Below are 24,545 nucleotides of genomic sequence, written 5' to 3'. Positions count from 1 at the left end.
GGGTGGCCCGCCTTCCCCGCCACTCAGCGCCCTCCAAAAGACCACCGAGACACTTTAGAAGATTGTAAAAAGGACATTTCCGAAGTCCCACGTAGTGTGCCTTCTTCGGCGGGACAGGAGCGCGTCCTCTGCTCCGCAATTCTCCCTCCAAGTGGCGCTGAATGGTTCGTGCCAGGACTGGACGGGGAGGGTCCGCCGCCATTTTGTTTGCGTGAGGGTGAGCGGGGCCCTGTGCGGGAAGCGGGGGGCGGCTGAGGGGGTGGGAGGCGGCGGCGGAGACCCGCGGTCAAGCCGAGCGCTCGGACCGGAAAGAGACGGCGAGGGCGGGCTGAGCGACAGCGTGGCGGGCCTACCCCATCCTCGGCAAACATGTACATCAAGCAGGTGAGCCGGCGGGATTTGCGCAGACCGCAGTGTGCGGTGCGGCCTGGGCCTGGCCGGGGCGGTAGGTCCAGCCCTCCCCTCCCCGGGCCTGGGGGTTCTGCACTTTCACATCTGCCCGGCCCTCAGCAGGGGGTCCGCGGGCTTGCGGCGGGCTCGGAGGCCTTTTCTTCGATCTTTTCTATCCCGGGGGGCGGATCGAGGTCCAGGCTGGCGGAGGTGCCCCCGGCCCGACCACGGTTCAGGTCTTTCCGCCGGCTGGGCTGGTGGGGCTCTCTCTGTCTCTCTGCTCCCCTTTCATTCATTGCAGGTGTGAAGTGGCGCTGGGGGTTCTCTTTCATGGACCCGAGACTTGTTCGCGGGGCCCCTTTGTACGCCAACCCCGGTGTCCCGGCTGCGGAAGGCTCGTACCCAAACAGAGGGCTCTGCTCAGCTGTCAGAGGCATCTTTCAGCTGTTCAAGTTGTGGGGTCTCTTCTTTGCTTTGGGGTGCTGTCTCAGGCCCCCGGGCATGAACCATTTCACCTGTTATACTTCACCCTTGCCAAAGGATCTATGGCTAGTGCTCAGTTAAAAAGATCCTGGTATGGACCTTTTTAAAACAGTTTTTGAGGTCATCATTATATTATTTCTGTAGTATCCCTGCAACCGCTTTAGCAGCAGATTTTTGTTACTGCTTTCGTGCTGCTGCATATGTGTGTTCATACTAAGCCTACCAGGATTCTGATTTCCTGGTGGACTCAAAATTGACCTGTTCCTGACACCCTGCAGGTGTCTTTTTGTAAGAAGAATACTTACTTAACTTTGAAAGTGCATGTTCTCCACAGATACCAGGTTTTCATCTACTGTTTGGCTGACTGGGCAGTGTTTCAAACGCCTTTTGATCGTGTTTTTGTAAATCACTCTTATCATCATAGGTGGGCACATTGCTTTAAAGACTTTGAGTAAGAGTTTTTGTTCTCCAGATTTGAATTCCCAAAAGCAAACAGCAGTGAAGATACATAGAGTAAGAGTCCAAATTAACTCAGAACAGGAGAAACGTTTCATTTTGAGGAAAATAGAAGGAAGATTGGATGGTCAGTAACCAATACTGTTATAGGAGCTATGAAAGAGAGTGTAACAATGTGTGAACATGAGAATAAAAAGAATAAGAATGAATTTGATTCCATCAGTATCCCTTATTTTGTTGCTTTCCAGACGTTATTCCTGGAATTTGAACATTAAAAATATTTGTCTTAATCTGAGTCTATACAAGGCAATGAAGAAGTAATGAAGTTTCAGAATATATAGGATGGATGAAGTGATAAACCATCTAGAGAAAAATTTTGGGGACAAGATGGTGGTGTTCAGAGTCTGCATGTATCACACTCCGTGGTGCCTGAGTGAAAGTTGTGCCCAGTACCTTGTGGTAAAAGTTTATGCTTCTATAGCAGTATTCAAGAAATAAGAATTGGTTGTTTTTATCATTTTATAGAGACTTTCAGGTTCTTATGAGACTCAAGTAAATTAATTATTCCAATCCAGATGTTCTTAAAATATTATGGGAAAAATGTAGTAAAGACCAACTTTTTCGCCCATTCTTTTAATTTCTCCCCCTCCCCTTGAAATCTAGTGAGTTTGGAAGCAGCACTGTTTCAAAACTTCTGGGTTTTTAAAAATATTTTTTATTTAATATGTAAAATCAAAGTGAATGAACGTAGTTGCTGTGGCCTAGGGTGAGTGGCAGGACCTGAGTAAGATATTCTGTTCCTGCTTTTCCTTTGAAAGCTGCTGGCACAGAGCTTGCTGCAAAAGTCTCCATCTGGTAGATGAGGCAGACTGGTTTTTTTAGGGAGGGTTGGGTGTTTGTATTCACAGCCACAGTGCCTGGGTCTTCAGTCCATACATTGACTTAAACCTGCTTTCTGTAGTTTGGTCCATTAGATTCTGAAATCCTTGATTGCTTCCAGTGTAGCTGATCTGAATACAGTGCAGGTGGTTAGAGAAAACTATCTGGCCTGAGGAGAGGGAGCACAGACAATTGCAGTTCAGAAAAGGTTTAGGTAGGCAAAGTATTGAAGGAAGCTGTATTGGAACACTATTCCTTTTCCAAAATAGCTTCTGCTTCAATCTGATATTTGATGGTCAAGGACTAGTAATTTTCTGCCTACCTTTAGCTTCAGATTCCAGTAGTGAAATAATTTTGCAAAGAGAATTTGATGGGGGAGCTATAATGCCTGGGAAGAGAAGGGCTCTGTTGAATTCTGACTAAAACTTAATTAATACCTTAAAGTTTTATTTCATTTTGATTTTTATAAACTCCAGTGTTTGAGTTGCTGTCTGACATGGCATTTTCATTCAATATTAGCGAGATGGTTTTAATCCATTAGTACAAACAAGTGATAAGAGGAATTTTCCACAGTAATATTTAGTAGCAGGCTGTCATATAATGGGAGAAAGACTGAGGATCAAACTTGGCATAAATAAATAGGGGCATTTTCTTGTCCCAGTCAAAACACTGGAACTTTTTTTCCAGTACTTCTTGTGGGCAGAATTTTTCTCCCAACTGTTTGTGTAATGCTACCAGAATATTACAGAATATGAATGCAGTTCTGAAGGTAGTTATTTCTTGAGATGCTGAGGTGTCCACTTAATAGAGGCTTTTGTAGTAGTGAGGAAAGGCTTGCTTAAATGTTTACAGTACCACTTCTGGACTTTTTCCTGAAGTTTTGTATCTGCTTCTTGAATAAAAAGTATTATGCTCATTTTCTGGAATATGGGCTACTTTAATACTTGAGGGTGTGAGAGAAGGAATGACATGTTCAGAGAAAGAGAAAATGGTGATGGGACCATAGACCTTACAAACAAAATATCTAAATAATTTCGTATCTTAAGCTTCAGCAGTAATAGTATTGAGGAGTATCTTGCAAGATGGTTTTGTGTCTTCTTAAGTGATTTTTAGTGTATTGTAGCTGTCATAGTGAAACACTGCCACTGTTTTAACTGTATCCTGTTTCTCTTGGGGAAGAGCTGGGCAAAGAACACAACTATTAAATGGTAACTGTAGTCCTGTTTCAAGTGTTCTTGCTGGAAGATCTGCAAATGTCAAACCTTCAGGTGGCTGCTGCATTTCTGGTGTCGTACTGAGCAGAGCAAAGCTGCCGTGCTTTCAGCACAGCTCTGATGTATGAAACAGGTTGCTTGGTGTGGGAAGTTGGATCAGTTTTGTTGCTATGCAGAGCTGAAATTTTAGGATATTGTAACTCTGTACGTTGTATATTACTAGGCCTGGCAAACCTCAAAATGCTGCTGAAATTAAATAGTTGAAATTTGATGTGGTGCTTCCAGACTATTTGCTTCATAGCTCCTGAAGTTATTTGTGCACATTTTTATCTTGTTAGGCTGTGAATTGGTAGAACCAAGACAAGCTTGCCTTTTTATGTTTCCCTCTGGATTGTGCAGTAAAATGAGACTATTGCATGTGAAATAGGCAGTCTAGTACAGTTTTTGCAACCTGCAGTTGCACTGCTTGGAGAATTTGCTGTGAGTAGATTGCATTAGAAAAATTAAATATAAGTGCTTGTTATATTGAATTTTCTTTCCTATATATGATACTTTAGGCAAACACATATTTTTGTGTGATTTGTTAAAAAAAAACTCTTGGAACTCTCTTGCTTGCTATGCTTTGGCCTGCACAAATACCAGCATCTCTTGCTAGGGGAGAAATCTGTCCCTAAATCGATTCTTAGGTGAGGAGCAAGTTTCATGTAAGTTCTCATCTTGAGATGAAAAGCTGAATGTGTGCAGGAAGGGCAGGTAAATTAAATTACAATTGATGTAAATATTTTGTCAAACCTTACAGTACAAAAACTGTTCAAGAACAGAGAGAACTTTGATAAAATAACTTCCTCTTCTCACCAGGTAATCATTCAGGGTTTTCGAAGCTACAGGGACCAAACCATTGTGGACCCATTCAGCTCCAAACACAATGTCATTGGTAAGTTCTGATACTTGCCTTTTAGCACTAGTTAAAATTGCACGTTTATTTCAGGTGATATTCATGTTAGTCTCCTTTATAGTTTTTAATAGTCTCTTACATGTGATGGTTGTATTTTCTGTTTTGGAAACTTCTGTACAGTTGTCTGTAATGTACCACAAGGCCTGCTCCACTTCCAGCAAACAGCTATTAACATTCAGTTTTGCTGGGAGAAGAGCTGAATCTTCAGAAACAGAGTGAGGTTCATAAACTCCTTCCTAGGTGCACATCTCTGTATCAGCCAGACCTCCTTTACAGGTTCTCCTTGCAGGAAGAGCAGCAGAGAATTTGTATGGGGGTTCTTATTTTTTTTTATCTATGCAAGTGTCATAATTTTTATAAATAAGCACACCAGCAGTTATGAACTTGTGCAGAGAAAGAAGATCCTCTTTCTTCCAGTTTTAAGGGAATGAATTTCTGGACTGTAAACTGTCAAAAAGTGTAAGTTTTAAAGGGCAGTTTCATAAATAACACGTATTTTAATAGCATATTGTTGTCCACCATTCTCATACCTCTTCCTATTTCTGCCTATGGACGCCTGGCGCTCCCTTTTTGTTTGCGTTGATTTTAGTGATTGTGCAGCAGCTTTTGAGACTGCTGACCCAACAGCAAACAGTCAGTTTCGGACATAAAATCTTAATAGCCAGGATTTAACTCTGGTACTGGGAGTAAAAACATGCATATAACATGAATAGATATCTTGCTAAGTAAAGTTATTTCCTCAGGAGCTAAAACTTTATCCAGGTATTAATGTTTTTAAAATACACTAAAAATTCTGTTTCATTTAGGGTTTTTTGCTTTTTTAAAAAGAATGCCTTGTAATCCCAAGTAGTTTTGGGGATGAGGTGAATCTGGATGGCATGTAGGCAGGCAGGGATGAAAAGCCTGGGGTGTTCATTGCTGCTGGAAGACAGGTGGGTTTGAAACAGATACAGCAGGTGCTGATGCTAAAGAGAAGACTCTGGGCCTTGCTGAAACACTTTGGAATAAACACTGAAATTATGTTGGTGTAGTGCTCTGTTCTTACACCTTTATTTTTCTATATAGAAGTAGCACTTATTCCAGTCTTCTAAAAAAAAACACTGCAGGATTAACAAGTGGAGTATTAAGAAGTTAATGTGCTATGTGAAGTTCATACAGCCAACCTGAATGCACAGGCAAATGGTTTCCTCTGGATAAATGTTCTGGGGCCAGGAGAATTTGGCTTAGGTCTACTGTTCTTAGTCATCAGAATATCAGTATAAGAAGCAAAAAGCCTGGCAATAAATACGATTGGAATAACTATTATTCTCATTGTGGAATAGTATTGGAGTTTGTAAATCCAGGTAATGTGTTTGAGTGGACAAAGGGCTACTGTCCTGTACTCAATGACTAAGTGATCCACCTACCAAGTTCACCTCATTCCCTTGAGATTTCATTTGGCTGCGTTATATTTGGGTTCTGCTCTTGAATATTTTTATGTAGTATTTAAGGTACATTGCACTGTTAACCTATGTCAACTATAACCTGTGCTATACTTTGTGTTTTAATTTTCAGTGGGAAGAAATGGATCTGGAAAAAGCAACTTTTTTTATGGTAAGCATGGATTTCTTATTAGCCAAGGGATGCTGAAGATACCAGGTTTCTTTGCTTGTTTGTGCTAGAATTTGGTTTAACAAATTATCCTCCTCAATAAGGAGTGGCAGATTGGAAATTACTTGACAGTGATGAAAGGCATATCTCAATGCACTTGTTTAATACTTAGTCCAGGTTTTTCCCTAGAATTCAGCTTCTCTTACTAAGGGCCTTCTAAGGCTTTCAGTTGGCAAAAGTATTTACAGGAGAGTGATTCTAAAAGTTGCCCACCATGAAAGATGTTCATGATATTTGCAGTAGTTTTAGACGTCCTTAGTGGCTAAATTCTACTCCATAGCAGTTTAGCACAGCTTAATGTAAGGTTATGAGGGGGATTGTGTGGGGTGGGAGCACTAATGGAAGAGCAAAGATGCTAATTAAAGGTGTCAGTAGTCTTTGTGACAGTTGTGTTTATAAATTGCTGTGTGCTAAGTATTTTAGCAATATTTTTAGCCTAGCCTGTGTGCTGCATATATGTAGAGGAAAGCTCATGAATTCCTACTTGTTCAGCATTGTTAATGATTATGCAGTGAACCAGAAATGTGGCAACAATAACTACTTCAGATAAATCCTGCTGTACAGCAGGTCGAGTGATAACGATCCAGCAAATTAAGGTTTTTAATGAAGAAATATTGTAAGATTTTAGCAACAGCATGACTATATTATACAACAGTAAACCACTGTGTTTTGAGTTAATGAAACTGCTGCATAGCTCCCTGAAGGAAAGAATAAATCTTCTGTTTCTTTACTATTTCATTACAGCAATTCAGTTTGTCCTCAGTGATGAGTTTAGTCATCTTCGTCCGGAGCAGAGACTGGCTTTGCTGCATGTAAGTGAAGGTGTATAACAACAAAAACTAAAGAATAAGCGAATGCATTTGAATGGTACAACAAAAATGTTAAAATTGCTGGGCTGTGGATATTTTAAGCTAATTATTTTGAAAGCATCTTTCTTTGTTTCCATTGGCAAAAGGGAATTTATTACACAGTAATACATTATGTTGATAATGCACACCAGTGAATGTGTAGCCAAGATTTTCAGAAATAAAAATATGCATGCTGGATCTTATGTAAATGCTTTTGCATCTCAAGTCCTTGAAAGGAAGGGGGAAGTGGGGTCATCAGGGAAAAGAGAAGAAGAATGAGTTCAAAATCTTTTATAAGGTGGCAGTTGTCTAACCAAAACATCTCCTTTCTTAGGAAGGTACAGGTCCTCGTGTTATTTCGGCATTTGTGGAGATTATATTTGACAATTCCGACAACAGGTTACCGGTAAGTTCAGTGAACTGCTTTGGACATAGATTATAATTTCAGACTCAAGTAGTCTCAGTGTTACGGAAGACTTCAGTATGGTAATTGCTTTTGAGTCATTTCTGGTAAAAAGTGCCATAAACATTCTGGGTTAGTTACAGCTGCTTGCAGTAGGTATGTGTATTTACTGGCTTTTGTTTTCTTAAGATTGATAAAGAGGAAGTCTCACTTCGCAGAGTCATTGGAGCCAAGAAGGACCAATATTTCTTAGACAAGAAAATGGTGACGTAGGTACTTCTTTTTCTTATCTGAATGGGAATAGTAGTATTCCTGTAAAATTCTACAGGCAAACCCAACACTTGCATCATTAGCATGAAATAATTTATTTCTGTTGTGTAATACTGGGTGTCAGTCCTTGTGCAATAGACAGCAGGCTTTGAATTTGCAGTTTAATCCATCCATTGATGGGGTGTTTAACTGCTTGCATAGTATTTCTTTCAGGGCTTTTTAAAATAAAAGTTACCACACTCTAGGTGGTTTTATATCCTTCCTTGTGTTATCTTTGCCTGTATTTCCCTCCTCTGTGCTTCAAGGTCCTTATTTCTTAATCTCTTTCCAATTCTATAGTATTTTAGATATTTTCCATTTTTATTCTCTCATTTCATTTTAGTATTACCATTTTCAAATGAAGAAGCTTCTTCAAACAGAGCATGCATTGCACACGGTGGTTATATTATGTGATGTGTAGTTGTGATACTTTACTGCGTTTTTACAGCTGTCATTTTTATTTTAAGTTTTTAATGGCTTCATAATAACATTTCAGGAAAAATGATGTCATGAATCTTCTTGAAAGTGCTGGATTTTCTCGCAGTAATCCCTACTATATTGTCAAACAAGGAAAGGTAAGTCTTTTTCACAAAGTAGAAGGAATCACTGTCAAGGGTATCAATGTTTCCTGGATGCCAAACTTAGTTCAATTATTTCAGAAGTAAACCAAAACCTAAATCTACTGTAGTTGAAATAGTTCTTGTATGTAGCTGTTTCTTTGGCAGATGTTACTGTTTTAGTAGTTTATGTTGATTTTAAGAAAAAAAACTTAATGTCCGTAAATGTTGATATTTAGTAAAGGGTTTGTGTCATGGTCATCTTTACAATGAGGTTTTTTTCCATATAGTTAAATACAAAGCAGACTTGATTCCTGTGACTATTTCAGTGTAAATTCAAAGATTTCTGGGCCTACAGATGAGGCAGCAAAGTAATGGTAGAGAATTAGAGGTTAAAAAGTACTGTCAGTGGACAATGAGTGGAAAATGCAGAAGTACCAAAAGTGCACATCAGGTAAAGGGCTCATGGCATGGCCTGTCTTAACTGGTCTTGAAGACCCAAGCAGCTTACTAGAGCTTTCAAAAGACACCCACAGCTGCAGACAAAGAACAGACTACTTGTAATGGCTCACAGGATGGATCAAAGAGATGCTGGTAAGTGTCACCTCCAAAAGGTTACTGGAAGGCATGCTTAGAGAGGAATGCAGGACACTTGAGGAGCACTTGATGTCAGGAATGCTGACCCATAGTACGGTCTGCCAGATGTTTATCCGGACATATTTTCCTATACAGTTGAATATGTGTATTTGAAAGAAACAACTTGAGCTGGAAAGTCACTTGTAGTGAGGATTGGTGCACACTATTTAACAGCCAAAATACACATACTGGTTTTAATATAAGACAAATAAGAAACAGTTACCTTCTTACAAAAGCATGCAGCCACTGAAATTCTGTTAAAGGGAAATGAGTCTTACGTTGGGTGTAATTGTATGACTGATTTGATGTCATATTAATGAGTGTTTCATGCTGTGAATTATTCTAAGATTTGTAATCCCTACATTTTAGTGTGGTTTTATGGAGGCACTTAAACTCTTTGATTTAGTACCAGGACTTAAAAGCCCAAGCTTGAGTTTCTCTAAACATAATTTTGAGTGGTTTATGATCTCTTCAGTGTACATAATACTTGTATCCTGAGTTTTGGCAACAAATGGTAACATTTGAAAAGCAATAAATTTCATTGCAAGCAGAATACTTGCTGTCCTAAACTAACTGTCTCAAAAAGAAAGCAGGGTGGTGTGTGCAGTGTGTCTGAATCTTCCTGCCAAAACCTCAGGCAAGCAGGCAGAGCAAAAAAGTGCAATCTTTGATCTGTTGTGGTTAGCCATACATCCAGAGCAGGTTATTGAAATCATAGATCTTGAATTTTCAGATCAACCAGATGGCCACAGCTCCTGACTCTCAAAGACTGAAATTACTGAGAGAAGTAGCTGGTACCAGAGTGTATGATGAACGTAAAGAGGAGAGTATTTCATTAATGAAAGAAACAGGTAAAATTTCTAAGAAATTATTGCTTTATGCCACAGTAAGTCAATTAACTCTAAAACTTCAGGCTTTTTCAGTAGAGCTAGATAGATGTTGTTCATGGTATGTTAAACCATGCAGAGCTTGTCATATTTCCTCCTTGAATTTCCAATATCTCAAAAGGTTTAGTAAGTTACCTTCTGTGTGCTTTTAGTAATAAAACTTTTTAGCTAAGCTAATACAGATAAATGTACTGCTCAAAATATATGAGTGATGTCAGCTGGCAGTGATCCAAAAATCAGGATACCTACTGCTGTGCAAACACTAAAGTTCATGTTTGTTGTACAGTCTATAATATTTTAAGTGTATGAGCCAAGAGAGTATATGCTTGTGTTGCATTACGTAACAAGTATCAACAGTTCTGCTGTTAGGATGGTTTTTTTGAGAACTTCTGTATATGGGGTGTAGGAACATTTCATGTATGTTGACAAATAGTTAATCACTGGAGTAGATTCAGTGACTGTAAAGATGAGAGATTATATTACAGCATTTAACTGAATTTCAATCTTGTCATGCTTTCTAAAGAGGGCAAGAGAGAGAAGATCAATGAGTTGTTGAAATACATTGAAGAGCGACTGCATACTCTAGAAGAGGAGAAAGAAGAACTGGCACAATACCAGAAATGGGATAAAATGAGGAGAGCATTAGAATACACCATTTATAATCAGGAACTTAATGAAACCCGAGCTAAGCTTGATGAGGTAAAGTATCTTGGCTAGTACAAAATGTAATGAGCTGTTGGTTTGTTTTTGCTACCATCCCCTTTTGTTCCTTGATGGAGTCCTGACAGTGTTAAGGAAACTTTCCTGTCCAGCCACCCAGGAGCCACTCTGGCAGTCACAACCACACCACCTGAGCTAGGACCGAAGCCCCTTCCCAGCACAGGTGCCTCGCTTGACTCCCTGCACACCACGCTCACAGTCAGATCAGATTTCCCATAGCAGAGTCTCACATGTCTCGATCCTTAAAATAATTGCATCTTGATGCAGTAACTAAATAACAAAGGAACAGCTCAAGCTGGTGCCTCCAAGGAGGGACTCCAGCAAAGGAAACTGAGTTTTTATCCCATCACAGTAGAAGCCTGGGGCTTTCCATGCCCTTTGTTGTGCAACGGGATGTTAGTTCTCTTCCTGTGGCTTCCGCCACCCAAAACTCAATCTGCAGCAGTCCTCAGCTGTGCACCGAACTACCTGCACTGTATGTACTCCTCAGCATCACTGTTCTTCACTAAATAATTTCTTTCTGGAACTACTACTAAAACAGAATCTGGCTACTTAAGCTATTGGTGATATTTCCATACAGCTTTCTGCTAAACGAGAGACAAGTGGAGAAAAATCCAGGCAGCTGAGAGATGCACAGCAAGATGCTAGAGATAAAATGGAGGTAAAAATATTTTTAAGGGCTCTCCAGAGGTGTGTTTTGCTTTGTGGTTTTGGGGATTTTTTGGAGGAAGGAGAGAGGGAGAGGGTGAGGGCTGGTGGTGTCTAAAATTATATTAAATTCTGTTGCATGCGTTCATCCTGTTTGGAAGCTTGGGGTTTTTCACACATCTACTGTATTGTGATCTACAGAATAATGATCTTGTGAGTTTTGATAAATAGTGAAATATTCCTTCAGTGTTTAAGATACTGCATACTTAAATTTGCATAGGAAATAGAACGGCAAGTTCGAGAACTGAAGACAAAGATTTCTGCAATGAAAGAAGAGAAGGAGCAACTTAGTGCTGAAAGACAGGAGCAGATCAAACAGAGGACTAAATTAGAGCTGAAGGCTAAAGATCTACAGGATGAATTAGCTGGCAACAGTGAGCAAAGGGTATGTAACAGCAGTGAAGTCTTAAAATGTCGCTGGCACAAGGAAGTATTCTTGTACACTGAGGTTTTGGTTTTAGACTGGAGCCTGTCACTGTTTTGTAAGGTTTGGTAGATTAGTTTAAATACTAGCTTTAAATACTGCTTTGTTTGACTTTCAGAAAAGACTGCTAAAAGAGAGGCAAAAACTTCTTGAGAAAATCGAGGAGAAGCAGAAAGAACTGGCAGAAACAGAGCCAAAATTTAACAGCGTAAAAGAAAAAGAAGAGAGGGGAATTGCTAGGTCTGTGGCATTCTGTACAAATTTTATCAATGCTATCCATCTGCAATTAACAAAAGCTTGTACATGTTGCTTGACAGTGGGGTAGCTACATGCACTTGGAGACGGTCTGTAAAAAGCCTGCTTTACTGTTGGGATGGGAACAGTATTTGGCAAAATGATTTTCTAAGCTTAACCACTTCTTGTGGATGATTTTATTTTTTATAACATGATCCTTTTTGTTACTGATTTGGTGCTTAAATTTTAGAGCCTGGTTTGACACGTCTTGAAAATTCTAATTGTAATTCTTAATGCTTGCTTTTAATAAATTCAAGATTTCTTTATAATACAGCATGTCTTTCCATTCTCAAAACAGACTTGCACAGGCTACACAAGAAAGAACAGATCTTTATGCAAAACAAGGTCGAGGGAGCCAGTTTACTTCCAAAGAGGAAAGGGATAAGTGGATAAAGAAAGAGCTGAAGTCTTTAGATCAAGCCATCAATGACAAGAAGCGGCAGATTGCAGCTATACACAAGGATTTAGAGGATACAGAGGCAAACAAGGAGAAAAACTTGGAACAGTACAGTGTAAGTTTTCAGCTTATTCTCAGTCTTTTTGGGAGAAGGGTTAAATATTCAGTCTTGGACAGTCAGACTTCAATGCATATTTATAAGGATGATGTGACTTTCTGGTTGGATGTGGTCTTTGAAAAATGCATACTGAAAATCTGCAGATAAGCTTTAAACTCCTTTAGCATTGCACTAACTTCACTCTCTATGTTGGCTTTGCCTTCTGGTATTTTCCCCAATATGTTTGGCCTGAGTTATCAGGAAGAGGCTTCTATCTGCCTTGCTCTTGTCTACATTGAACATAGCCACGTCATAGATAAGTTTGTTACGTTCTTATAGAAGTCTGTGTTGATTGTTTCCACTTCTCTCATTTTCCCCAAGCAAGAGGATCTTTTTAACTATGCAGCAGGCACTGCACGCTTGTGCCATGGTTGCAGCTGGTTAGAAGTTGCATCCCTAGGCATGTTAGAAGATTAATCTGTTATTGTATTACCTGCATAACTTAGATTTTAATTTCCATTCAGAAACAGCTCTTAGAGTGCAAATACAGCAAAATAATCCAAAGATAGCATTCCTGCTAGGAGCTCCAGCTGTGAAAACACTGCTTTTATATTGAGAGAGCATACAGTGCCAATGCTGATGGTGTTCTTGGTCTTTGTGTAATATACCTACTGAAATTAAGGGTCAGTCTGACACCAGGCAGGAGTGTAGTTGTACAAAGATGATGGTGTTCTGCTAAAACACTTCTTGATTGGGACCCACATTATCAAAGTCGTGATTCTCTGAGTTGGTGAATGAAGAAAACAGCATTTACCACTGGCTGACTGCAATTGTACTGGACTGCTCAGTGGTAGTTCTATAAAATTGAAGGGGTTCAATTTGTTGTGGATTTTGATTCCTTTCTATAAACATGTCTTGGTTTCCTTTTCCTCCTCAAGGAAGGTTGATTTATGCTTAGGTGAAGAGTTGTATAGCTTTTTGTTGTTCAAAGAGAAGGCATCTTGGGTGAATGTGATTGAGAGCTTGCAAGGTTAGTTTGGAGTGAGCTGGCTGTGTTTTTAGAACACAGTTATTTCTCCTTGTACACATATAAATTTGTAAACACTATTGAGTGCTAGCCCTGAGCTGCTTTGAAAATGGCAGGTGTTAAGTGAGCAAAGGGAGGATGTCTGTGCATTGGCTTAAACAGCACACTGTTGACAGCAGCTGTCTTGAAAATCTAGTACTGCTGGAGAGCAGGCTGAGACTTTTGACTAATAGCAGGTTGACATGGTACACAAGATTAGTTGTACTTATCACAAATGTCATTTCAGAGCATGATTACACAGAAGTTATATGTATGTTAGTTACTGTTTTGATTCCAGTTCTTGCCGTGACTTACAGGGATCCATTTCACTTTAATGCCCAGAGGCACAGCTGAACTCAGGGCCTGCCTTGCTATCTGTGTGGCACCTACACCTTGTTACTGCTTCTTTACAAAGCTGTCTTTTTTCTTAGTGCTTTTGCAGTTTGTTGTAAACTGGTTAGAATGTTTGTAGGACTTACCTGATTTTTTAGTAGTTCAGTATTGAATAAAATAAAGGGTTGGTTGTTTTTGTTTTTTTTTTTTTAATATAGAGAGCTGTAGTTTCATACTGTTCTTTTCTTTGTGTTAGAAACTGGACCAGGATCTTAATGAAGTGAAGGCTCGTGTTGAAGAATTGGACAGAAAATACTATGAAGTGAAAAATAAAAAGGATGAGCTACAGAGTGAAAGAAAGTTAGTAATTAATTGAAATATATCTCAATCTCACTTAATGTGAAGGACCCCAACTGTGTAGTTTTTAACATGGCATGTAGGTATGTTTTTTAAATATGGCCATGTATGAACTTCTGCACTTTGCCTTCCCATTAGATTAGCAGTCTTTAAGAAAATAATAATAAAACTTACAGATTGCATTCACACTTACAAAATTTTATTGGTTTTGTTCTGTAGTTATCTATGGAGAGAAGAGAATGCAGAACAACAAGCTCTTGCTGCAAAGAGGGAGGATCTAGAAAAGAAACAGCAGCTTCTCAGAGCAGCAACAGGAAAGGTAAGATAACCTTGCTCTTGAGAATCCCTTGTGGAATCTCATTCTTAAAGGACAAGTCAGTTTTATCTGAAAGATATAAGTTATTTTTTAAATTATTGTCTTTCTGTCATAATTAAGTTCGACAAATTATATTTTAAGCTGAATTTTTCAAATATTTATAGTTCTAGAGCTACTTGAAAGTGAGTTTTGCAAGCTCAAGGTAGTTGATATAAGGAGACTAGGAAGAAATGGAATGTTTTTAAAATTTCTTCTGATACCTTTTTGCTTAAAAAACCCCAAATAAAAAAAAACTGAGAAGTGATGGATTCTTATTTCGGTATCTTCTGTTAGTGCTGTAGGTTTACAGGAATTTGGCAAAAAAGAAGGTTACACCTGTTACAAAGGTAACGGTAAAATGAATATTATGCCCACACGTTTTAGCTGCAATACAGTAATTAGTTGTATTTTAACAGGCCATTTTGAATGGTATAGACAGCATAAACAAAGTTTTGGAGCACTTCCGTCGAAAAGGCATAAACCAGCATGTTCTAAATGGCTATCATGGAATCGTGATGAATAACTTTGAATGTGAACCAGCTTTCTACACCTGTGTTGAAGTCACTGCAGGGAACAGGTAATTATGTGCTCTTTAGTGCAGTGTCACAATTCAGTTGTTGTTGCAAGCTGCTACTGAAATATTATTGTTTTGAACTTCATGTCTTGCTTATTTTTGTCAAAGGGCCTTCTATATAGCATGATCAAACTGCTATTCCTTTGTGAAGGAACTAAGAAGAATTCTGCCTATTTAAATATTAGTCCTAGCTGCTCCTGACTTTGTCTAAAAAAAACCTAAAACAAAACCAGAGAGAAAAAAAGAAAAAAAAAACCAAAAAGGCCCCAGACCCACACTCCTGACACTTGATTGGTGGTGAGACTTACATTGAATAAAATGGACAGCATCTTCTAGTGTGGAGAATTCTACAGTAAGCAAGGCTGATGTTTCAGTAACAGTAAGAACTATTTCATTTGCACTAGAAAATCTCATGGTTGAGAATGGTCTCTAAACTGTCAAAAACTACTGTTTAAAAGCTGTCTGAAAAGATGTTGAGTGTTAATGAGTCCGTGTAAAATGTTTTCTAGAAGAAGTAAGTGTCTGTTGGGTGATCCACCACTTGCTGCAACATCTAATTAAAATTGTCTTTTTGTGTGATCAGTCCCTGTTCCAACTCATGAGTAGTCGTAAAAGTTCTTGCTTTAATGAAATGTAGGTAGTGGCGTAAGACCTGGAAAGAGCACAGAGGTGACATGATCTTGCAAAGTGTCACATAGAAATATTGATGCTACCACGACTGGAATGCAGTGGCGCTTCTGCAACTTCTGTTTCAGTGTGAACAAGGGCGTCTCTTCCAAGCACTTTTCAGTTCTCTCTGAATCCTGTTGTGCCCCATAATTTGGAAAAAGCTGTAACAAGCAAGCTGTAGTTCAACTTGCAAAGAAAAAATTGCTTATTTCAGTCCCTGTGGTGCTAATCCTCATAGTGCGCAGGGAGGTCGGTGAATGTGGTCTGTGTCTCTCTGTGTGGTGTATAGAGGTAGCAGAGACAAATTCTGTAGATCCATGCAGAGAGGGAGGGTTGAACGTTGTGTATGGAAATGCAGGACAGAGGTGTGTACACAGTGTCACTGTACATGTATTGAGCTGCTCTTGGCTGGATGGTGGAATGTAAAGGTGTTGGCTGATCCCATATTAGCAAAAGTGAAAAGAGTATCTCCGCTTGCTTTTTCTAAGGCATGGAATTGAAAATGCAATGCAGCTTTATAGTGATGTGTTATTTAATGGTACCTGCATGAATACTGTCTGTATACAAATGTTTGTCCTTTTAGAATAGTAAAGTTTAGCCTATTTGTTTGGCTTGTTAAATAGGTTGTTTTATCACATTGTGGATTCTGATGAGGTCAGTACAAAAATCCTAATGGAATTTAACAAAATGAACCTTCCTGGAGAAGTTACTTTCCTCCCTCTGAACAAGCTGGATGTTAGAGATACTGCTTATCCTGAGACTAATGTGAGTAAGAATTCCTTTCAAACCTACCTTTGCTTCATAACTACAAAGCCTCATGTTTTGAACTGTGTACATTGCTTATTGCCTACCACTTGCTTTTCTGGTGAATGCAGTTAAATACTACTTTTAATGTATGCTTCTCAACATAAAAAAACTCTGTTACAGAGAAGCACTTTCCTACGAGATATCTGCTCTTTATTAACTGCACTTTGCAAGTAAAAAGGCAATACTAATAAGTAGAGTTTTATTGTAACCTGATAATCAAGAATTACTTAAATTGCTGAATTGTAATTCTGTCACTTCAGGATGCTATTCCTATGATCAGCAAACTGAGATACAATCCAAGATTCGATAAAGCTTTCAAACATGTTTTTGGGAAGACTTTAATTTGTCGTAGCATGGAAGTGTCCACCCAGCTGGCCAGAGCTTTCACAATGGATTGTATCACTCTGGAAGGTACATACTGCAATTTTATAAATTATTTATTGTAAAAATAGGATTCCTGGGGACATGGGGCTCATTAAACTTGGTCTGTTCAGTGTTGTCAAAATAAGATAATTAAAAATAATAGTATACTTGACTGAGATGTATGTACAAGGTTGCATTTGGTTAAGTACAATGCTTAAAAATACAGAATTTCTCGACAAGCTGTGGAATTTTCTTAGGATCTAAATGTTAGTAGCTATGTATCTCCATCCTGAGAATTACAAAGCAGATTAGGTTTGCATTCATCCAGTTTTTTAATCCAATTTAACAGGTGTTTGTTTTGCTGGAGTGTTCATGGTGTTTTCCCAAGGTCAAGCCAGTGTTTAGGGTGTGAATGGATGGCCTTAATTCCTGATAAGGGCAAGGTGCATTCTTCTGTGCAACAGATTGTTTACATGTTATGTTCTCTGAAACAATTTATATCTCTTGTTAATTGCCTGTTTTTAAGAGGGCAGATTCCCTGCAGGCTTATTGTTGTCTTTTTGTGTCTTAAAGTCAATCTGAAAAAATTTCTAAGGGTGTCTGAGGAGGAAGTTATTAATTTTTCAGTATCAGCATACTCTACAAGCCACAGATGCTGCTAATTACTTCATCTCTCTATTTCCTCATAGAAAACTTGAGATTTTTTTTCCAAACTGGTAGTGCTAGGCATTTGCATTTTTCCCTTAATATAAGTTTTTTTTTTTCCTTCAAGCTGCATGGGTTTCAGAAGTTAATTAAAAACAAACACGAAAGTAAGCCCATGCTTAAAGGAGATCATAGCAGTCTCTGTTCATCTTGAGAGAGGGAATGCACTTAAAATGAATACAGAAATAAACATTTCCCTAATTACTGTAAACATATGATTGCTGATACAGTCAGTGCTTTTGTAGGTTAGTTGAAATGTTCTAGTTAACCTGCTCAGTTCCGTTGTAGAAAGTGTGCTGGACTTTTTGGCAAGCATGTAGTGTGCACTTTATATCTCATTCTGTTCTGCTCTTAGGTGATCAAGTCAGCCATCGAGGTGCTTTGACTGGAGGTTATTATGATACCAGGAAGTCTCGGCTTGAATTGCAAAAAGATGTTAGAAAAGCAGAAGAAGAACTTGGTGAACTCGAAGCAAAGCTCAATGAAAACTTACGCAGGAACATTGAAAATATCCTTTTGTTGTTAGTGGGGAAGGTTGTGTGGCAAAGCTTTGGTTTCGTGGTTACAGTAATAGATGAAAAACAGGAGACAGACTTGTTACATATTAGCTGTGGCATTTCTTTTGACTGTTTTGTGTGCAGCCTAGTTCTCTGTGTTACTGTATTTGATATTGATCTTTAAAACTTAGAGATGAGGTTAAACCCTAGATAATGAGGCTTTCTATTCCTTTTAGAGTCTGTTGTAGTAACTGCCATAATCAGATATTCTTGTTATCTGTATTAATCTTCTCTGCTTCTTCCGACTCAGGCTGCATTTTTAGTACTTGTGTCCTGAATTGATGTGTTACATAGTCCACTTACGCTCTGCAGGGGAGATGGGAGAGCTTTGTGTTATAATAAGCTCTGAGTTTCATGACAGTTTGGTCTTTCCAGTCTCTTCGCACAGTGTCCTTTTGAGATCCAGTATCTACAGTTCAGGAGTAAGGGAGATTTATACCGTTTTCTTCTGCATCACCCAGGTCGTTCTGTCCTACAACCTGGACTCCTTTGCTTGTTGACCTGCATCTGTGCATTAGAGACACTGTTGGGACAGCAAATAAGCAGAAGCGGTCTAAATGTCATGTAAAATAAGCAAGGAAAGCTTCATTTAGCTTAGTTCTTGATAAGTGACTTGATAAGTTGATAAGCTGCTCAAGTTAATTTTGCTGATGATCCTTGAATTTTCCTCTACAACTGATTATTATGGTTTGGTGGAGTTTTGCTTTGTTTCTTATTTTGATGACACATGAATATGTCAGATAGAAAAAATTGAAGGTACTAGTAGGTGTAAAATGATTTTTAAAACAAGGACAGAATTTTCCTTAGCCCACAGTATGGATTAATAATGAGATTGATCAGCTAATGAACCAAATGCAGCAAATTGAAACACAGCAGAGAAAGTTCAAAGCCTCTCGAGACAGTATTTTGTCAGAGATGAAAATGCTGAAGGAGAAGAGGCAGCAGTCTGAAAAGACATTTATGCCTAAGGTTGGTATGGGGATATTGAAAGTTGTTACTGGGTTTATATTGTTTCATTAATGTTACTGATAAACTTGAATTCCTTTCTGGTTAATATTATAATACAAAATATGAAGAGATAACTAGACATTTTCCACAAAAATATGTTAATATAAAGGTGAAATTCATATAAATCTGAGGATTGCTTTGAGGAGTGATTCTGTCTAATATCTGTTCCACAGCAACGTAGCTTGCAGAGCTTGGAGGCAAGTTTACATGCTATGGAGTCAACTAGAGAATCATTAAAAGCAGAACTGGGGACAGATTTGTTGTCCCAGCTCAGTCTTGAAGATCAGAAGCGTGTGGATGCTCTTAATGATGAAATCCGACAACTACAGCAAGTAAGGAAAAGAAAATGTCTTGCCATTAAATGTAGTCCCTTTCTTATCAATAAACTTGTTTTTGTCCTTTTGTATGAAAAGTCACTTAGGAATATAGTGTCATTAAAGTAGTGCTTCATTAGTAGTAGGTAGGTGTGTTTGAAGTTCTCTCATTTGCAAAGTGTATTTGCAAGTTTTCTCAAACACTGGGTGAATTTTGCCAGTTGATTGTGTGAGAATTAAGGCTATTTGTGTTGGAATCATCATAATTTTCTTGCTATTGACTTTCCAACAATAAATACAAATAGGTATCATCTGAAGGGAGGATGCACAGTATGGGAAAGGAAAACAATTCCTTTAAGGACGTGATAGGGGAGACAAAACTAAGCTTCTGGTTGACACACATGTTGCTGGAAAAATACTGCTTCTTAAATATACTCTCTAAAGCATTTCTGGGTTTAAGAATTGGGTTCATACAGAAATAAAGATTAATAAACTCACTGATCTGTACAGTTGACTTTTACACTAGACACCTTATTTGTTTTTTCTGTCCGTTAAAATTAGAGGAACAGTCTAGAGAATTGTGATATTTTAATACACAGAATTGTGTGAAGAGTAGGTTTTTTTGGTTTTGTGGTTGTACTAGTTTCTTTTTTTTTGTAACAAGGAAAAAATGGTCCTAGTCAGGTAAGGCAACTAATACACTACTTTACTTTCTTCAGGAAAACAGGCAGCTTTTGAATGAGAGGATTAAATTAGAAGGCATTATCACAAGAGTTGAAACATATCTCAATGAGAATCTGAGAAAACGCTTAGACCAAGTGGAACAAGTAAGGATTTCCTCTTAAATGTACTTTTGCAGTCTGGTTTTGGTTTATTTCCAGGGCTAACACGTATTAAATAATTTTATAAATATTCATTTGTTACACTGCATTATCTGTGATGGGTTTGCTTCCATATGTATAAACTGGGATAAACAGTTAAGTGTTTCTTTGAATTTCAGTACAGTAAGTTTTTGACAAAAACTACTGTGAATACAATCCTGTGTATAAGTAGAACTATCATAATGACAGATTTGTTTGAAAGTCTTAACTATTCTCTAGAACTTTACTAAAATATTGAATGTTGTATGTATATAATAGTTACATGTAGTTATATGAAAGAATGGCTTGTTTGTCTGGCTCATACTTATGTTCCCATTCCTGCTGAAGCTTGGTGGCATTTATTTATCCCACAGGAACTGAATGAGCTTCGAGAAACAGAAGGTGGCACAGTTCTTACTGCCACAACATCAGAACTTGAGGCTATCAACAAACGAGTGAAGGATACACTGGCACGGTCAGATGGTTGGTAACATTATGTTTTGGAAAGAAAACTCTCCAGGGTTTTGAAAGTTCACACATACCGTATTTGATTGAGAAATAGACCATATTGTAATTAACTTGTGTTGGTGGTAATGGCCTTCTGGCTTCAGGGCATAGTACTTGTGAGGCAACTGTCCTACAAGCAAGACCTTGTATAATTGTTCTGAATTTTGTCTAACCCATTTAAAGCTCAGCTGCTGTCAAATAGACTATCACATCTATATGGCTTGAAACTTCTTTGCTTGTCTTCCAAGACTTGAACAATATGACTGTAGTACATTTGTTTGGGGGTTTTTTAAGCCATATTCTCAAGGGGAAGAAAAGAGGGATTTTCAGCCTTTTGCCTGAAATTTAACCTGTTCCTTAATAGATCTTCTTTAGTTTATCTTTTTGTTTCATAAATACTTTCTTGGATCATTGCTGATCTTATGCAGGCGTGTAAGAGTTACAACTTTGGGTTTTGTACTCTTGCTCATTATTGCAGATCTGGATAACTCTATTGACAAAACAGAAGCAGGAATTAAGGAACTTCAGAAGAGCATGGAACGCTGGAAGAACATGGAAAAGGAGCATATGGATGCCATTAACCATGATACAAAAGAACTTGAAAAAATGACGAACAGGCAAGGCATGCTTCTCAAGAAGAAAGAGGAATGCATGAAGAAAATCCGAGAGTTGGGTTCACTTCCACAGGAGGCTTTTGAAAAGTATCAGACTTTAAGTTTAAAGCAGGTAAATAGTGTCCTTGGTTTCATGTTTCACAACCTGAGATGTTGGTGTCACCTGCATCTTGGGTGTCAAATGTGGCTAGAATTGCAAGTCACTTTGGTGTGTTAATGTTTTCTGTTTTCAGTTATTCCGCAAGCTGGAGCAGTGCAATACTGAACTGAAGAAATACAGTCACGTTAATAAAAAAGCTTTAGATCAGTTTGTGAATTTCTCAGAGCAGAAGGAAAAATTGATAAAAAGACAAGAAGAACTGGACAGGGGTTACAAATCCATCATGGAGCTGATGAATGTCCTTGAGCTCAGGAAATATGAGGCTATTCAGCTGACTTTCAAACAGGTAACAAAATGGGAACAGTTGTAAAGACGCTGGTGCTGAAATCAATCAAGCTGTCCCATGGTGTAGCAGCAATATGGGAAGAAGCAGATACTAAATAAATCTATACTGGGAGAAGGCAGTGTCATGTAACTTCAGGCTTGTGGGTTTTTTAAGTACTGAAAAATAAATAGGCTACCATTTTCAATATGTGCCCATCTCCAATACAACTCTAGCTTTTCTTTAAACCTTTTCAATACTTCCTGTCAAGTGAGTTCCTATGTATGCTGTACAACCCTTTCTGGGAACTGTGGCAAAAAACTGCACCAAATCCCTTCTTAGATTTAGTGAAAGTAATTCTAATGTTGACAAAGGATCTTCACTACGAAGTCTGTGAATTCTTCTCTTTAAAGGTTTTTTGCTTAACTGAAGGTTACTAAATAAATCTTGGTTTTGCTACAGTTCTATGTTTTAATTGTACCATTTTCTTGTAAAAAATTTTGAAAATTCTCATACTACAAAAATGGTTGGTTTGGCTCTTTTTTTAAAGTCAAGCTTTGTACAGCATACATTTCTTCTGCTTAAGAATGTGGATCTCTGCTTTGAAGCAGATACTTCTTGTGCTCATGCAAAAACCGCATTTGATTTCACTCTGTAAAAATGAGTTGGTTTATTGACTGTTTCTTTTTCAGGTGTCAAAAAATTTCAGTGAAGTATTCCAAAAGTTAGTACCTGGTGGCAAGGCCACGTTAGTGATGAAGAAAGGAGATGTGGAGGGCAGCCAGTCCCAGGATGAAGGTGAAGGCAGCACTGAGAGCGAAAGGGGATCTGGATCTCAGAGCAGTGTTCCATCTGTAGATCAGTTCACTGGAGTTGGCATAAGGGTAAAGAAAAATACTTGTTTTTCAGTCCCCTGCATGTTTGTTTAGGTTGCCTTCGAACTATATTTTAAAAGGCAACAGTTAGTTGATCCTGTTTGTTTAAAGCAAGTGATGCTGTGGTTCAGTGTTATGGAATAACCTTGCTGTTGCATTGTTTTCTTAGGTATCATTCACAGGGAAGCAGGGTGAAATGAGAGAAATGCAGCAACTTTCAGGTGGACAGAAATCTTTAGTGGCCCTGGCCCTAATATTTGCCATCCAGAAATGTGATCCAGCTCCGTTTTACTTGTTTGATGAAATCGACCAAGCCTTGGATGCCCAGCATAGAAAAGCTGTCTCAGGTACCTGTCTACCTTTTATAGTCTTCATTGTAGTTGAAGGTAATAGTTTGTATTCTCATCCCTGATGCTTAAGAATAAAGCTTTTAATCATAAAAGCACATTTTTGAGAAGCCCGGGGTGTGTTTGGGGAAGGTTTCATGAACTTGGTTTTAGGTAGAAGCTCCATTTTGTTACTGCATCTAAAGGGTCTCCTTACTGCACTTAAGTGTGTTGAAAAACAGTCCTGTTTTGAAGTCTAGTTTGATATTAAAAATTAATGGAAAAATGCTTATGCTGTTTTTATTGTAGAAGTTTAATACCATAGTAGGTTTGCTGAGTGGCTGGACTTATCGGAGTCCATACTGCAACTAATGATAATACTTGTATGTATTATCTGGGAAGTAAAACTGGTATAAATACTTTCTTGATTTGTGAGTATTTTGCTTCATTAACCAAAACCTCATTTTGAATAAGGCAGAGTTTTCTATTCCTGTCTGTCTCACTTTATTGAGAAGATTACATTAATAAAGAATTTTTGTTTTCTTTTTTAGATATGATTATGGAATTAGCTGAACATGCTCAGTTTATTACAACAACTTTTAGGCCTGAACTGCTTGAGTCAGCTGACAAGTTCTATGGTGTAAAATTCAGAAACAAGGTAAATAGTATGATAGGCTTTTCGGTAAACACTGTAATTAAAATGAGTTGTGCATTTGAGACTTAGCAAGAGTTCAAAGTGAATCAGACTCACTTCAGCTGATCAATTTCTAGTTCTGTTGTGGTCTTCTATGAAAAGTTCTCTCCTTCTTGAAAGAGAACTTAAATACCTGCAGATGTCCCATGTCTCATTCTTTAAAGGGAGTTATAAATTGGTCATAGACCTGTTGCTGAGTCCTGGAGCCTTTGGAAATGTCTGTCTTATTCTGTAGGAGGTACTGTAATAACTGAATGCTTCTTTGTTCCACCAGGTCAGTCATATTGATGTGATCACAGCAGAAATGGCCAAAGACTTTGTAGAAGATGACACCACGCATGGTTAAAGGAACTTGTAATTACTGCTTATTTGGAAGATGTGTATAGTGCTATGTTTATGCCAGGGACCTGTACATTTAAAATATGAAGTATTTAGTCCTTGTTTAAAATAGTTTTTGAACACACATTTTAACCAAGACCCCAGAAGGCTTAGTTTCAAATGAGCTTGAGTATCCGTTTTGTCTCTGTTGCTGTATTTTATAAGATAATTGTTAATGTTACCTTTATACAATACCTGTAGTTTGGAAATTTTATTCTCTTCCTTCAAATCTTTTGTAAAGTGTTTGTTGCTGTTTTAAAGCTTTTCAGAAAGTGCTAGCTATTTCTTCCTAAGTATAGTTTTATCATTTATATTGCCTCACATGGTTTTTTTTAATGGCTTCAATTAAAATGGTTGGTTTTATGGCTGTAACTTGTATATATTAAGTTTTTGGGTTATATTGTCTTTCTGAAGAGGAATCCACTGAGATGAAGTAAACACTTGGGTCATATTA

At 38.2% G+C, this 24,545-nt stretch overlaps 1 protein-coding gene across 1 annotated transcript; it reads left to right on the top strand.

Annotated features, from left to right (window-relative positions):
• The first annotated feature begins 247 nt into the window (after positions 1-247).
• Positions 248-24,545, top strand: SMC3 (structural maintenance of chromosomes 3). Its single transcript, XM_032116393.1, has 29 exons — positions 248-384; positions 4,281-4,356; positions 5,932-5,970; positions 6,772-6,839; positions 7,210-7,281; positions 7,468-7,547; positions 8,084-8,162; positions 9,514-9,631; positions 10,191-10,366; positions 10,968-11,048; positions 11,316-11,480; positions 11,638-11,759; positions 12,112-12,325; positions 13,963-14,066; positions 14,283-14,382; positions 14,835-14,995; positions 16,285-16,426; positions 16,729-16,879; positions 17,892-18,044; positions 18,911-19,062; positions 19,275-19,433; positions 20,135-20,242; positions 20,650-20,758; positions 21,261-21,508; positions 21,630-21,842; positions 22,511-22,702; positions 22,863-23,040; positions 23,571-23,677; positions 23,988-24,545. Exons 1-29 carry the CDS (start codon positions 370-372, stop codon positions 24,057-24,059), a joined length of 3,654 nt encoding a protein of 1,217 aa, XP_031972284.1. The 5' UTR covers positions 248-369; the 3' UTR covers positions 24,060-24,545.

The sequence above is a fragment of the Corvus moneduloides genome, chromosome 8 (assembly GCF_009650955.1).
Source record: "Corvus moneduloides isolate bCorMon1 chromosome 8, bCorMon1.pri, whole genome shotgun sequence".
In the NCBI taxonomy this organism is placed as follows: Eukaryota; Metazoa; Chordata; class Aves; order Passeriformes; family Corvidae; genus Corvus; species Corvus moneduloides.
This window is presented reverse-complemented; position numbering and strand designations above follow the sequence as displayed.

Coding starts and splice junctions, on each gene's coding strand:
- SMC3 (XM_032116393.1), top strand. Junction 8,163..9,513: donor ATATTGTCAAACAAGGAAAG/GTAAGTCTTTTT, acceptor TTGAATTTTCAG/ATCAACCAGATGGCCACAGC. Junction 18,045..18,910: donor CTTACGCAGGAACATTGAAA/ATATCCTTTTGT, acceptor AGCCCACAGTAT/GGATTAATAATGAGATTGAT.